We start from the raw sequence: 14423 nt of genomic DNA, 5'->3' as shown, positions 1-14423 counted from the left end.
TACGGTATCTGTCCAGTACGGCTAATCACGGCTGGCAAGGCTGGCGCGAAATTCCCGAATGCTTTGACGGCCCATATTGTTTTCAAGATCCTGTTCTTTCATGAAATCAGTAGTAAGTCCTGGGCAACGCGGAAGGGGTGCAATGTCTCCCTTAGGTGTTGTTACCATAGTCAGATTAAAAGGCAATGTCGAATAAAATTTGGGGCTTCTCGTTGCTCGCGGTGTGGAAGCTTAGATTATTTTGAGAACTGGTACTAAATTCTAAGCCTCTGGTAAATCCACGTTTACCATGTAGGCACGACTAGGTTGAAGACCCTAGAATTACTTTTCTCAAAGAAATCTGCGAACCAGTCCTGATCCAGCCTTACAGAAATATTTATCTATCAACTTCTGGAATTTCTCGGCGGTGATTTCTTGCTCAGTCCTACAAATGACTCTGGATTTCGGCATACTTCGTCACTTGGAAGGAGAAGTCGTCAGCTGGTAGCACTTGTTAGTGGACGTCATCAAACCGTGTCGAAATACGCACCCGCTGCCATCTTGATCTTGGACATCTCTCGAGGCCCTGTTTCTCCTTCTTCCAACCCATTGCAGATATTGCCCTCGCTGGTGACTCGCCATTTCCAGAGTCTGGTGAATTGGTCAGGAACACGCTCAAGCTGGTTCTTGACATGCTACAGGGACTCTGTCAGATTTCGAAGGCAAATCTTCTGGTTCCAAATGACTTACTTTCCCAAGAATTGGTAAAAACTTGAAACCATGGCCACTGTAATATCGCATCAGTTACCAATGGTGTAAAGGGCAGTCCATAGAACTTACGAGCCTCCAGTGCAAATGAAGAGGGATTCGGAGTAGCCTGGAACATAGTCGATAACAAACTATGGTAAGGGAAGCATTGGTGATTGTCTCCAAATGATGTGGTAAGAGATACATACATTATTATCCACACTATCTGTGTACCAGCAGAGCTTTCAGTAGTGTCAGCCTGTATACTCCCTGTGATTGTGAGAAGCTTGACTTCAACCTACCCGACTATCAGTGAAACCGATCTCAGCAAGCTCTGGAAAAGCTTCATGGATCACTTCTTTCATAAGTTGAAGTCCGTAAAGGGGCACAGTATTGATTGGCTCAGCACTAAATCTTGTCCGTGGGGTCGAAATGCGACTAGGACGTTGGAATATTTGATTAGCCGGTCTTTCTTCCTGGATCTCGAGACCTGCTATGACTTACAGATTCGGTTCCGTCGGGTGGTCACGAAAGCTAGTAAACTAAAAATCGAGCAGTAAGCGCGAGTCATCCGTGCAAGAGGCTATCGTTACCTTTCGACCACGGAAACCGAATTTCAACCGGCCTTCCTTGGTAATGGGAAAACATCCCCCTTGATAATATCTGCTTGAATCGTCAGATATCAATTTGGAAAACGAGGACTGACACTTACTCATCACCATGTCCCCTCCGGTATGACCAGACTGGAAAGTTGTCCGGGTGAAACTTCTCCCATAGATCTGGTCTATCTTTTGGAACGTCAATGAACACTACCGTCCCTGCCGTAGCCTCCACTGCGCAGGAGGCCTCAGGAATGATAGATGATGACCAGGCTCCACCTTGTGGTTCTATTAGCTTGGAAATACGACACAGATATGACCTTACCAGCAACGATCACAATATCCCCAAAATGTTCTTGGCCGTCGTAAGTCTTGACGCCTGCCACTCGTCTTTGGGCACCATTTTCAACAACAATCAAGTTCTTTACCTTGCCATGCGGCTCTCCCAGCACAAACTTCACACCTCCTTGAAGGCATAGAAATCTAGCGTATGTGCAAGCCTATAAATCCCCAGTGAGCTGAAAAACAGAACGAAGTGGGTTTGAAAATACCTTGTCTGCCAAGGTTAAGCCTCCAGCAATGTCCAAGAAGCCGTTTGTATGACCTCCAGCGATTTTATCAACTACATGGAGCTTTTCTACCCATTTTGGGCTGATTCGGCGAAGACGCTCTTCGTCTTCCTTATTTCCCTGTCATATGTTAATCCTTTACTTCGAGCGCATCGCGTAAAAAGAAATGCCACGAACCTTAATGAATTGCTGCTCCCTAGCTTGTGGTGCTTCTCGTTGCATCATGTCTAGACTCTCTTTGTGAAAGCCTTCTAGCTCTCGCCCATGTGCTAAGAAGTAATTGCCGCATAGGTCAATGACCTTATCGTCCGGAGTGAGACCAGGCGGAAGGTTAGAAGCCGAACTTTCTCTGATTTCCTTGTTCCACTGCAGCCAAATATCTCTTGCCTGAAGCGCTAAACCTTGGTATCTAAGGAGTTAGACCGGTTGTCGTCGGGCGGATAATCTAGCCACTTACTCTATCTCCTTCCCATAAGCAGTCCTGAAGACCTTGTTGATGTCGGCAGAGGCACCGTCACATCCATCGAGAGGATTATAGTTGTTCTTGTCAAAGGCACATCTGTCGAACACGGTAATGTTTCTGTATCCACTTCTGGCAAGCCATAGCGATGTACTCAACCCAAATACGCCGGCGCCGATGATAATGATTTCGGAGTCTTGAGACAGCATGTTGAAGATATTATTAATTTACAGATGACTTGGTCGTTGATCGCAACGACATTGCGGCAGACTGTCCATACTTGTATGAACGGGTTGATCTGGTCACTGTTGAGGTTGTTGGCTGGTGGAGTGAATTGCTGATAGATGTGGATCAACCTGCCGAATAACAAAGACTGAGGAGTGTGCCTTCGGCATTCCCGATTGGTTATCGGACTTTCGAAGGGAACCCTGATTTTCTCGGGCTTCCGAGAATTTCGGAAGACCGGGACACCACTCCATGACGCCTCTGTCGATCTATCACTTCGTTCTAGAGCAGCACAATCTTTGGGCAGGATCTTTGTCGAGTAACGAGGAGCTCCAATCTACTTCTCCCTTGGCCTGGGAGTCAGAAGTCACTCAAGCCTTTGCCCAAGAAACATGAAAGAACCCTTGCAGATCCGGTGAATGGTTTGTATCCTAACTCCCGAAGTGCTCGGAGTGCTCCCGGTCTGATAAGAAGACAGTGGTAATGGAGGAAGCACCGAAACGCTCGTGTTCGCCTCAAGCACAAATAGCGACAGCTAATCCCATGATAATTGCTTCTCTCACAATTTGAACACATGTCCTACCATTTGATCTTGGAAACATCCAGGAACGTCATCACGTATTCACCAAAATGGGGTTCAAAGAAATCATCAGGCAATCAACCATTGCAAACTATGGAAAATCCATCCGCAGTGCACCTCGAGAAGTCATTTTCAATCGCCCCTTGATCATCTCGGTCGTTCTGTATGCTATGAGCGCAATACCTGCTAGTAAGCCGATCAGGACATCGGTTCGTTGTCCAAAGACATACTAACATTCACCCTCCAGCATGGGATCAAGGCTCGTCGTCTGTTGTGCCGTCCCTGCCAGGATTCCAAAAACATTTCGGCATCACTTCTGGCACAGACGCAAAGCAGATCCGCAACTTCATCACCATTATCTACATCGGGTATGCCGCTGGGGCTGCCCTCTCCTTCTTCCTCAATGATCGAATCGGCCGGCTCTGGTCCTTTCGTCTGTATTCCGTCGTCTGGATTGTCGGACAACTCGTGGCCTCGTTTTCGCCGGGGCTCGCTGGACTGTACGCAGCCAGAATCATAAGTGGCCTGGGTATTGGAGCGCTCACTGTGACGGGTCCGATGTCAATCGTCGAGCTCTCTCCCGCAGAGATACGCGGTCTCCTGACTGCCTGGTTCAATGTTGCCATGGGGCTTTCCCTCGTCTGCTCGATATTCTGTGTTCTAGGGGTGTATGAGCATATCCCGGAGAGCAAGCTGCAGTTCCAGATTGTATGGACCGCGCCTTGTGTCTACATGGCACTCCTGGTCGCAGCCAGCTTCTTTCTTTGTGAATCGCCTAGGTGGCTTTTCATGGTCGATAGGCACGATGAAGCCACCAAGATTCTTGTACGAATTCGAGGTCTACCAGCAACCCACCCTCGAGTACAGATAGAGTTGCAGGAAATCCAGGACTCCATCCGCAAGGAGAAGGAGCTGTATCATTCCGATGGCTTGGTCGGCATCATCAAGGAGACTTTCACGGTGCCATCGAACCTGCGTCGTGTCCAGCAGTCTCTGATATCCTATGGCCTTGCCCAGCTCTCTGGCGCCAACTCCATTACCTCGTACTTCGTACCGATCCTGAGCCTGATGGGTCTTGGAGGAGGCACAACCCGAAGCATGTTTCTCAGTGGAATGTACGGAATGTCGAAACTCTTCTTCACGCTCATCGCGTCATTCTTCTTCATTGACGCATTGGGCCGCCGCAAATCGCTGTTTGTCGGCACTTTCCTTCAATTGATATCAGACGTCTATGTTGGTGTGTACATCAAGTACAAACAAGAAGGAACTGTTTCCAGCTCTTCATCGCAGGGTGCAATCGCGTTTATCTTCATCCATGCATTTGGTTATGCCGTCGGTATGTATAGAGACTGAATATATCCACAACCCTCTCTCTAACAACCTTTCGTGAAGGTCTTTTGATCCTCCCCTATGTCTTCGGCGCCGAACTTTGGCCAAACCGAATCCGATCTTTTGGGGGTGCACTGTCTGCCTGCTTTCACTGGCTGTTCATATATGCTTTTCAAAGCGGCCTGCCATCTCTTCTCTCCCAGACAAACAACTGGGGAGCATTTATTTTCTTCGGCGGATGGTGCTTCATCGCCATGATTTACGTCTACCTGATGGTACCCGAGCTATCAGGTCTGAGCGTCGAAGAGATCGACGATCTTTTCAAGGGTCCCTGGTTCAATGCATACAAGCGCTCCAAGAAGGCAAGGGCCATCACGAGCGAGGAGGCAGATGATCTAGCTGATATATCGTAAGGTTTTCCTTGGCTGAGTTGTTGTTGTGAGCACAGCAGGCTGACTTACACGTTTTAGGCGCGAGACTAGCAAAGGACTGGTCACCACCAAATATTGAGGAGGGCTCCAGATGGTGCTCAACAACAAGCAGGCCTTTTTGGCAAGTCTTTAACTTTACACTAGTAGCGCTCTTCTATGTATTAAGCATTCCAAATTGTGGCAGACTTGAAGCATTGGGGCATCATGGACAAGCGCAACAAAACAACAGCAACGAGGGAGAGCGCCCACAAGGCTTCACCAAAGTGGCTAATACAAGTTTTGGTTGGATGGAAAACAATGCCAATTCTCGTCTGCCCTCCCGCAATGAGAATTATAGATCCAGAGCACAGAGAAATTATGAAACGATTGGATCCGTAAGCAGGGCCACCGTAGGAATCGGTAGGCTCGCCTTATCGTCAAAAAGCGGCAGAGGGAGAGCCGGCGAAGAGTAGTCAGGTAACGGAGGGAACCGCCACTTTGATATGTGGTTGGTAACGTCCTCCCCAGATGTGACATGTTCGTCGACAAGTTCGACCCGTGCGCTCGATCGCCTCGAACGCTTGGTAGCAAGAGGAGTTTGAGGCCGTCGTTTTATCTTGCGATCGACAGCTTCTTCCGAAGGAGTCACCTCACACATCTCATCGATCTCAGTCTCCGTGAGGCTTTGGTTTAGAACCCCTCCCTCGTATGGTTGAAGTTTCACCCATTTTTGAACTACCTTCAATGCCAGGTTAGGGCTAACGTGGAACCATTCCCTGTGCTTTCCGTCACAGCCTCGGCATTTAGGCTCTTCCATCTGATATTCTTTGAGCTCGGCGTGAATAAGTTTCTCGATTCGGCCTACATAAAGAACTTTGAATTGCAGTTCTTCGCCTGAATTGATGACCTGTTCGACTTCAACATGGCATCTCTGTCGCCATTCTCTAAGTCGCCTCTTAATGTTGTTGGAGCGTCCGATTTTAACGTAGCCAAAACTCCCAGGATGCCAGTAAATGTAAATGTAGCCCTCCTTTTTTGGGCCTAAAGGTTCCTCGAGCACCTCACGAATCCGTTGAGAGGCTGATTTCTTCATATGGGCTTTTGGGCAGTATGGTCGAAAGTCCATATGAAGGTGTGTTGATCGAGTATCTGGGCTGAACTCAGTCTCTCTTAAGGCGACCAGACTTTCCGGACGTGGTCGGTCAATCATTTTCCGCTGGAGTCGGTCCCAATTTACTTCGCGCGTGAATAAGGTAGCTCGGTCCGAACTTACTTCGCGCGTGAATATGGTAGCTTCCACTTTCTTTCTCTTGGCCCTGCTGAGGTCGCCGCTCGTTTGATCATCCTTGTCTTTAGGTCCAATCCTAGATTCGTTGTTATTTTCTGGACTTTCGCCTTCAACCATGGACTGGTTGCACATAGGCGACTTAAGACGACTCTGGGCCCAAGCTTGCAGAGCGCTGTGAGGGTTCGGCGTGTCTATCTTGCTGTCAGCGGTGGTCGCGCAACGGGTTTCTGCATCTCTGAGATCCGCGTCAGAACCGAGCTCTGAGAATTCTTTCTGAGCTGGTTCCAAGTGCTTGATCTGGCAAAATGCCCGAGTTCCTAAGTCTTGGACAATTCTCATAATATCATGGATCTCGAGAAGTGATGGGAGAGTGCGAATACCCTCCAGTAACTCGTCGACGTGCTCCTTTGTCAGTTTTGCTGCGTTGTCGTTCCTACACCTGCCAGTCTTGGGACCTCTCACCGTGTTTGCAACGCAACGCATTGGACTACACCGTAGCCTTGCCATCACATCAACTGGTAAAAGCTGCAGCAGGGTGGCACTGGGGACCCATGAGACCGCAACAGCGAGAAAACCGTCTGCGTCAGTTGAGCCATCAAGAGGCTCGACATTCTCTGTGTCAGGATCACTCTGCGTCGTGAGTGTTGCCAGCCAATCGGCCAGGGCGCTTACGGCCGATTCACATTGGGGCTCGACATTGTCATTGGGTTTCGCCGTGTCAGAGGTGGTAGGAGTATCGCACTGACTGGGAGTGGATGGGACTTTATGTGGGTCTTCTCGCACTTCAGGTTGCAGGACAGGATCCTTTCCTTCTATTTTGAGTGCATCATCATTATGACCACCTAAAATGCACCTGCATGAGGAGGCATGACCTTGCTGAGGCATACTAAATTGTGTATCAGACAAGAAACTGTCGTGGGTGTCTTCCAATTTATTTTCATCTTCCACGGTATCCAGGGGCGTTGCATTTGAATTATCGATACTGACAAACTCCTTGGTCAAGACAGTGGGATCAAAGTAGGCAAGAGAATTGGATTTGACGATGCTGTCAATGGTGGGTGGAGATGAGAGATGAAAGGGAATAGGTGTGGGTCTTCTCAGCCTTGCACGATGTACACGGGCGACCGTTGGGGAGAGAGGAAGTGCCGCGTCATCCTCTGAGTCGGATTCATCTTCTGGTGTATTCAGAATTGATGATACTATTGGGGTATCGTCCCAGCATAAGTCAGGTGTTGATGGGTTTGGTGTTTGTGGTTGGACAGCCGCTTGGAGGAGAGGGCGGCCTGCACGCAGCGGGGTTAACTCTGCCGCTGCTTGACAAGGCAAGCTCGAGATTTCAGAGGCCAGAACAAGTCTCGTGGATGGTGTTTCCATTATGAGAAGCCTTGAAATGAGAAGCCTTGAAATGAGAAGCCTTGAAATGAGAAGCCTTGAAATGAAAATCTCTGAAATGAGAATCTTTGGATGACCAAAGAAATGAGTGGGAGTCTTTAAACTATGTGCATGTAGCAGGCTGCCAGCTTGTGGAAAGACTTACAAGTGCTCTTATACCTGAGGGCACCTGGAGGCTGGGAGCTCGGCCTAGTTGGTACCTAGGAGCAGATGGTCGAGGTGCTACACATAAGGGCACGAGACATAAATCGGGGTCAGGTATGCTAGGCGCATTGCTTCAAGCCCAAAACGAGTCAAGGTGTTCAGCGGACATCCTTAGGAGACATTCAAGGGATCCCAAAAGGCAACCAGGCAACTGTGATCTTTGCTAGCAAGTTTTCGGGGCTAGGTCAATGTCAAGACCCGCGTGACTCGAGGCTCTCTGAGGAGCGTGGCCTCCATCTTTTGTATGCACCTTTTGTTTGGAGCTGGGATGCTCGGTCCAGCCGGGCTGCCTCAACCTAGCCGAGCTCATTTAAAGGGCTTCGCCGCGAGCTGCGAAGCGTCAGCAATGTCTTCATAGGAGCGAATAGGCGCAAAACTTGAGCGTCGGGCTTGCTCGGGTTGAGTGTTCGCAAGCAGAAAATGCGTCTCAGGTCGCAGCTATCAATTAGATGCAGATGCATATGCAAGGCATGGTCATTGGTCCAACCAGATTGTCAATTGAGATTGGGAGGCGCTTACCCCTGCCTCGACTTGAGTCGTCGATTCTGCAGCCGCCATTGGCCATGATTCAGTCTGTCCCAGTCAAAAGGATTGGGCCTAAGAGGATCCTTGACAAAAGGACCTTGCTACCCTCCATATTATTGTTGGGAGGCAATAGTCGCTTACTGTTAGTGAGTCGAGTCTGGGTTCGACATAGAGTTGGGATTGTTCGAATCCCCAGTGTGCATTATACCCGAGAAAATAGTTGAATGGAAGCGAGATAAGGCTGTGTCTGGTGAATCACACGCCGCTCTCGCGGGTCACTGTATCTCCCTAGCACCAAGGAGCCATGTTCCGGCCCAAGGATTCAAGGCGACATCAGATCCTCAGCTTCTGTCATATACCCAATACTCGCTCTCGCTACCCTCAGCAATATCTCAACCTCCTCGCCATTCCTCGGCGCGTAGAGCAAGACATACTGCTTAGGTAGCAGCTTTCTCCCAAAAGGCTTAACTCCCGCCCAGCCATGAAGCTGGCCCCATCCAGACTGGATAACCTTCAGGGCGTCCTTTGGGGCAAGGACGACGTGCGCGGAAAAGTCAGTGTTTTGATGGATGTGAGTGATCTCCCTTGAAAAGCCTTCACCAAGTGCACAGGTTGGATGCGCATCATTAACCCAAAGTGCCTCGGCATGGCGCTCGTACTGAGAAGTTTTGGAGACGATGAGGGCTGGATATTGTTGCACCAGAGCTCTGAAGCCCCGAAGGAATTTCTAACCATCCCCGTTTGGAATTAGTCTCGTAGAGCCCGTGGGGGAACATCATGCGAAGACAGAACCCGAAAGTCCTGGGAGTAGGAAATGGTACCGACCTCTTGCACCTCAGCGGACGCGTGCTGGTCAAGCTGTCTCTGAGGGATAGGATGTGGGCCCATCCTCGGCCTCATGCCACTTCTGGGACGCTCCGGCCAGTCCCGACCAAGCCAACTTCGTTCGTCTGGGCTCTTTTCGAAATCACGCACATCCAACATATTGACACTGATTGCACGGGCAACCGTGCTCGTGAACAGCCATCCTCCGACGTTGTAAGGCATTCCGCCCGGACCATAACTCAGGTACACCTGGTAGTCCTGGTAGGCTGCTCGGCCGACTACAATCGATGTAAGAACACCGGCAATAATGGCCGAATGAATTGGCTTGTAGTGCAGCTTGATTGCATTGATGTAGTGAGATATATGGCTTTGAATAATGCTTGTGGTTGACATCTTGGCAGGCAGATGTTTCAGCGGTTGACGGCCCAACATTTGGGTTGTACGGAGTATTCAAGGGAGGACTTGAGTTTGTCTTAAAGGGCTGCAAAAGTCTCGTTCACGAAGCTCAAAGCTCCTGGTAATGTCGTGGGTGGGCCTTAACTGGACCCGGCTACGGGCATATCCGATAGATTCCACAATGGGGCTCGAGCAAGCGGTCGGTCAACCCTGCTCGGCTCCGGCTCCTGGCGCCCTCGGTCATAATTCCATGGGTCCGGGGAGAACAAATAGTGAGGAAAATCGAGGCAGAGACTAGGCACGTATGGCGAGCATCTGGCAGGTCATTGAAATCGAAGCTATTGAAGAAATTGCAAGAAGATATGCAAAATAAAGAGATTCAGAAATTCGGTTGGTTCTTCATTAGTCTATCATTAATGAGCGATTCTTCAAGTCACGTAAAGGAATCCTCCGGCGACTCCATCTCAACCAGGAGGCTGGCTTCTCATCCGTTACCACCACTAACTGGGATTAGCCAGGCCCTGCGCGACATACAAAGGACGCCACAACGGGCATCTACGATCGAGGACAGCACTCTGGACCGTAGAATTCAACTTCCCGGACCCATCGCCCTTCAAACCCACACCATTGCCCCAGACGCCAACAGTCGGGACATTTGCGAAGCCGGGACCCTGTTTCGGCGCCTTCGCAAAATTCGCCCACGAAGCCTGCATGGCGGCACTCAGTTTGGCTTCCCCTTCCGTAGCGTTCGGACGCGGATACGTGCCCCAGACAATGGGGATCTCGCTGGAGTGGTAGACGCCGAGGCCTGGGACGAGCTGGGTGTTCGGGAAACTGGCGTTGAAATAGTAGCGCCAAGCCAAGTTGCCGCCTGTGACGGTGTCGTTGGCAGCGATGCCCGCCGGGCACTGGAAGATGGAGTCGGTGAGGATATCCGATAGCTGGGTGGTAGTGTTGGGGTACGCGCTGAGGATACTGGTGACTAGCGCCGGCTGGTTTGGGATCAATGCAGATAGATACTGCGAAGCGTTGCTGCCGGCCGCGGAGATGAAGATGCTGCCCTCATCCGCATTGTTTCCTGTGAGGATGGGCACGGGTGCGACAGTTCCGTTGGCGCGTGCGGCGGCTGGGTAGCGGAGATTTGTGACATTGTCGCTGACTGGCGTGAAAGGGATGGCGAGGTGTTCGATGGTCGACTTCACCACAGTGGCGGGGAACGAGCGCACACACGATAGGTTGCTCTGCGGGTGCGACTGCGTGCAATTCAATGCGGCTGCGAGTGCGAGCCACGATGTTGGTGCATTGTTGACATTCGTGTAGAGGGTTGTCTGGCCTGATTGCATGATCGCTGCACGGAACGGTGGGTTCTTCGGATAAGTCGTTACCAGTGTATCCACGCTGGCTGCGCCAGCGCTTTCCCCGAAAACCGTCACCTTTTGGGGGTCGCCGCCGAAGGCGCCGATGTTCCGTTGGACCCAGTCCAGAGCGAAGCCTGCAAGCGAAGCTCTAATTAGCAATTGTGGTTCCGTAGGACTGTAGAAGATTTGTTCGAGGCTAGTGACTCACGTTGATCGAGATATCCGAGATTCCTCTTCTCGAGCGGAAGTTCTGGGGAGTTTGGAAACCCAAAGACTAGATTATAGCGCATCAGTGTTCGTCCACTTCTTTTCTTTGACGGGTCAAGAAATATGCTCACCATTAGTTCTGTAGTTGATAGAGACGATGATGACATCCTGATTGGCCGCAAAGCCTGTCCCATCATAAGCTAGTTGAGAGTTGGAGCCAAATGTCAAAGAGCCGCCCTATAGTTGTGGCGTGCCGTGTCAGCATTACGAAGTAGATATAAAAGGGAGCATACGTCCGGGAAGCTGGGCTCACATAGATCCAGACCATGACAGTCTTGTTCTTTCCCGGCGTGCCTGGGACGTAGACGTTCAAGTTGAGACAGTCCTCGCTCTCTCCTGCAGGTGGTGGAGGTGTGTTGAAGAAGGCAATAGTACGATTGCGGTTCGTTTCTGGGTAGTTGAACTGCTGGACACATGCTGGGCCGTACTTTGTCGCGTTGAGTGGTTTTTGCCAGGAAGTCGGGCGAGAGGCTGGCGCGAATCTGGTAGGCGATGCCGCAAATGGAATTCCCAGGTACTTTGTGACCGAAACACTGGCACCGCTGAGCGAAGTGGCTGTTCCTACCACTAGGCCCGAGTCAACAGTCACAGTAGGAGTGACAGCGCTCGTTGGAGCGGTGTAGCATATCGAGAAGAGGAGCGAGAGCAGAAGCACCAGTAGCGAATGCGAAACGGTCGCCATTGTCGCGTTGATAGACAGACAACCAGGTGGAGGTCTTTGCGAAACCAAAATCCAGCGGCAACAAGCGTTGAAAAGTCTCGGTGAAAATTTACGACATTCACGGAGCTCACCGTGTTATAGACTTACGCACAGATTTCCGGATCTGGGCCACGAGGCCCTCGCGTCACCGTCATAGAACGGATCCATGTCGGCCTGAGCTGATCACCTTGCCATTTCCACTATTGACAGTCGATGGAGACAAAGCGGAGAGATTATGCAAGCTGAAGAGCCGGAGCATCGACACCTAGCCGGGATGAGCTTGAACTTGATGGCATTCTAATGGTGCAGCGGGTCGACCCCTGCCAAAACCCTGCGCTATGGCTGTGTCAGGATAAGTGAACAGGGCGAACGGCCGCGATTCACGAGTACGCAAACGAAATCGTGGAGGAAGAAAGTGGAGATCTTAACAGGAAATGGCGGGGATGGGAGAGGCCAGAGCAAGGTTGATCAATCGTGATGCCGAGGTCAAAGACGAAGCTCATCGAGGGGAGAGATTGAGACTAAGATGGAGCATCCGATGCATCATGCAGATGATGATGCATGGAGAGGTTGCGGGATTGACGTTGGAGCGACTTCCCCAGTGCATATAAAAAGGCCGTATTTGGCAGTTTTCCCGGGTCTAATATTAGCTCCCGTATCCACAGCCAATCACCAAAGTGTGGGGTTCCGCGCTCAGCCTCGGCCACTCAACTCGAGCACAAATGCAACCATGTGTCTTGCTCAGCATGTTTGGGTGGCATGTGCACGATTCACGTTCACGACTCACGCCCGAATTCAGTACCCAAAATCGATCCTAGAACCAATAATCAAAAGTTGAGTGAGCAAGAGACCGAGCGCCAGCGTTCCAGAACTCCGAGTCCCCGCATCCAAGTAGCGACCTGCCCCAACTCCACTATTGACTGTCGCTGTAGCAAGCGTCGTGGCTTTCACTGTGACAGTGTGGCCCATGACCGTCGTACTTGCGTCCACAACCGTCACACCAGGTGGTATCGACTCGGTCAGCGAGGTAGTGCTTGAAGGATGATCCGGCGACGAGCTGCTGGATGTGCTTGAGGCTGAGGTTGACTTGCTCGAAGATGAAGATGGATCGCTCAAGGTTGTACTAGTACCTGTGTCGCTTTTTGCGGCATCAGATGTGCTGGTAGTCTCCGGGACAGACTTTACGGCAGTGCTAGTCTCGCTCGCAACCGTAGGCGCGGATGCGGACGCGTCTTCACTTGTCTATGTGCAATCACCTTGGTTAGTCAAATCATCGCTTTATGGCTGCGGCTCAGGAGCATGGCGCACTTACCCGTGGCTGGGCGGTGACGATGGTAATACCGGGCGTTGGTCGGGAACTACTGGCAGCCGTATGATATGTGCTCTGAGTGGTGGTGTGAGAGCTACTTTCCGTTGTATGGGAAGTACTCTGGACTTCATTGCCCTCCAGAGTCAAAGTCTTCTTCGCACCTCCGACCTCAACGGTATAACGAACGCGCTGGTCCGAAGTCACATTGCAGTAATACGCAGCCTGATATCTGAGAACATCCATGAGCGTCGGTTCTTCCGAGCAAGGCTTATTGTTCCGAAGGCACCACAGTATGTACTCGCTGTATTTGCCGGATTTGCAGGCGCAAGCCAGGGATGTACCGCAATCTGCCTTGACAAACGCGTATGAGATGGACTTTTGGAGACAGACTTGGCCGCATTGAGGAAGGTCTTCGAATCTTGTGTATTCCGTGGCAAGGGTTGCGAGGGGAAACAGTGTCAGCATGGCGAGGATGTACAGAGAGATATGTCTGAGGAAGGCCATGCTTGAGGTTCGATGACGACTTTCTAGCCACAAACGACCGTGTTTGATTGCGATTGCAGTGTGGCGGTGATGAATTCCAGGTTACGAACGGCAAGGCCTGGAATTATTCGAACTTGACAGACGGGCACGTTGAGGATGAGGCACCATATGACAATCGGCCAAGCTGAAGATCTGCAATGGACCAAAAATAAATGAGCCACAAGTGACAAGTCAAAAACAGACGTCTGACCTCCAGTGAATCACGAGCACACGGCGGAGGCAGCGAAAAGCAAAGCCATCAACATTCACAGACCGTTCGGGCGACTTATGACCGACGGCGACCTACGGTAAATTCTTCCTATTTGTCAGTGAGTCTCCGTCCTCTTCGAAGAATGAGACTATGGCATACGTAGTAAGCGGTACATCCTACATCCCCGTCCTAAGCCTAGACAGCTTTGACTCTCAGAGCTTGCCGAGACGCAGATAAGCTGATCCCATAGATCACTATATCTAGGTTCTCCAAACCAGTCATCTTCAGACTCAAAGACTGTTCGCAGATCCCTCACCAAGACTCCGTTGCGGCTCGACTGGATTGTGGGTTGTCGACAAAAGCGTTGCTCGATCGACGACCTATTCTCGTCCCATCGTCCTAATTTCTTCAAACGTTCAAAATGGCCCGAGCCCGATTCTAAATTCCAACGACCTTCGCCGCGTCTAATCCGTGGTCGCTTGGGCACTTATCGCACTTCTATACCTGGAATCTCGGTAAGTCCTTTAC

General features: G+C 50.8%; 6 protein-coding genes across 6 annotated transcripts; 1 reads left to right on the top strand and 5 right to left on the bottom strand.

The window, feature by feature from the left end:
* Nucleotides 1-506: 506 nt before the first annotated feature.
* On the bottom strand, nt 507-2563 carry A1O9_11983 (uncharacterized protein; the record flags this gene model as incomplete). Its single annotated transcript, XM_013399129.1, has 12 exons — nt 507-674; nt 730-766; nt 820-878; nt 936-968; nt 1029-1164; nt 1231-1268; nt 1320-1392; nt 1439-1604; nt 1651-1825; nt 1877-2014; nt 2072-2303; nt 2352-2563. 12 exons carry the CDS (start codon nt 2561-2563, stop codon nt 507-509), a joined length of 1467 nt encoding a protein of 488 aa, XP_013254583.1.
* Nucleotides 2564-3209: 646 nt separating this feature from the next.
* On the top strand, nt 3210-4901 carry A1O9_11982 (uncharacterized protein; the record flags this gene model as incomplete). The annotated part of the gene is made up of 3 exons (XM_013399128.1): nt 3210-3348; nt 3407-4495; nt 4552-4901. 3 exons carry the CDS (start codon nt 3210-3212, stop codon nt 4899-4901), a joined length of 1578 nt encoding a protein of 525 aa, XP_013254582.1.
* A 373-nt stretch (nt 4902-5274) lies between these two features.
* A1O9_11981 (uncharacterized protein) lies at nt 5275-7560 on the bottom strand (the record flags this gene model as incomplete). The annotated part of the gene is made up of 1 exon (XM_013399127.1): nt 5275-7560. One exon carries the CDS (start codon nt 7558-7560, stop codon nt 5275-5277), a length of 2286 nt encoding a protein of 761 aa, XP_013254581.1.
* Nucleotides 7561-8629: 1069 nt separating this feature from the next.
* Nucleotides 8630-9525, bottom strand: A1O9_11980 (uncharacterized protein; the record flags this gene model as incomplete). Its single annotated transcript, XM_013399126.1, has 2 exons — nt 8630-9034; nt 9133-9525. 2 exons carry the CDS (start codon nt 9523-9525, stop codon nt 8630-8632), a joined length of 798 nt encoding a protein of 265 aa, XP_013254580.1.
* Nucleotides 9526-10028: 503 nt separating this feature from the next.
* On the bottom strand, nt 10029-11835 carry A1O9_11979 (uncharacterized protein; the record flags this gene model as incomplete). Its single annotated transcript, XM_013399125.1, has 4 exons — nt 10029-11020; nt 11095-11160; nt 11225-11330; nt 11407-11835. 4 exons carry the CDS (start codon nt 11833-11835, stop codon nt 10029-10031), a joined length of 1593 nt encoding a protein of 530 aa, XP_013254579.1.
* Nucleotides 11836-12648: 813 nt separating this feature from the next.
* On the bottom strand, nt 12649-13666 carry A1O9_11978 (uncharacterized protein; the record flags this gene model as incomplete). The annotated part of the gene is made up of 2 exons (XM_013399124.1): nt 12649-13095; nt 13166-13666. The coding sequence occupies 2 exons, from the start codon at nt 13664-13666 to the stop codon at nt 12649-12651; spliced, it is 948 nt and encodes a 315-aa protein (XP_013254578.1).
* Nucleotides 13667-14423: the final 757 nt, after the last annotated feature.

The sequence above is a fragment of the Exophiala aquamarina genome (assembly GCF_000709125.1).
Source record: "Exophiala aquamarina CBS 119918 chromosome Unknown aczIA-supercont1.20, whole genome shotgun sequence".
NCBI classification, from domain to species: Eukaryota; Fungi; Ascomycota; class Eurotiomycetes; order Chaetothyriales; family Herpotrichiellaceae; genus Exophiala; species Exophiala aquamarina.
Note: the sequence above shows the minus strand (reverse complement) of the source record. Positions and strands in the feature narration are given on the sequence as shown.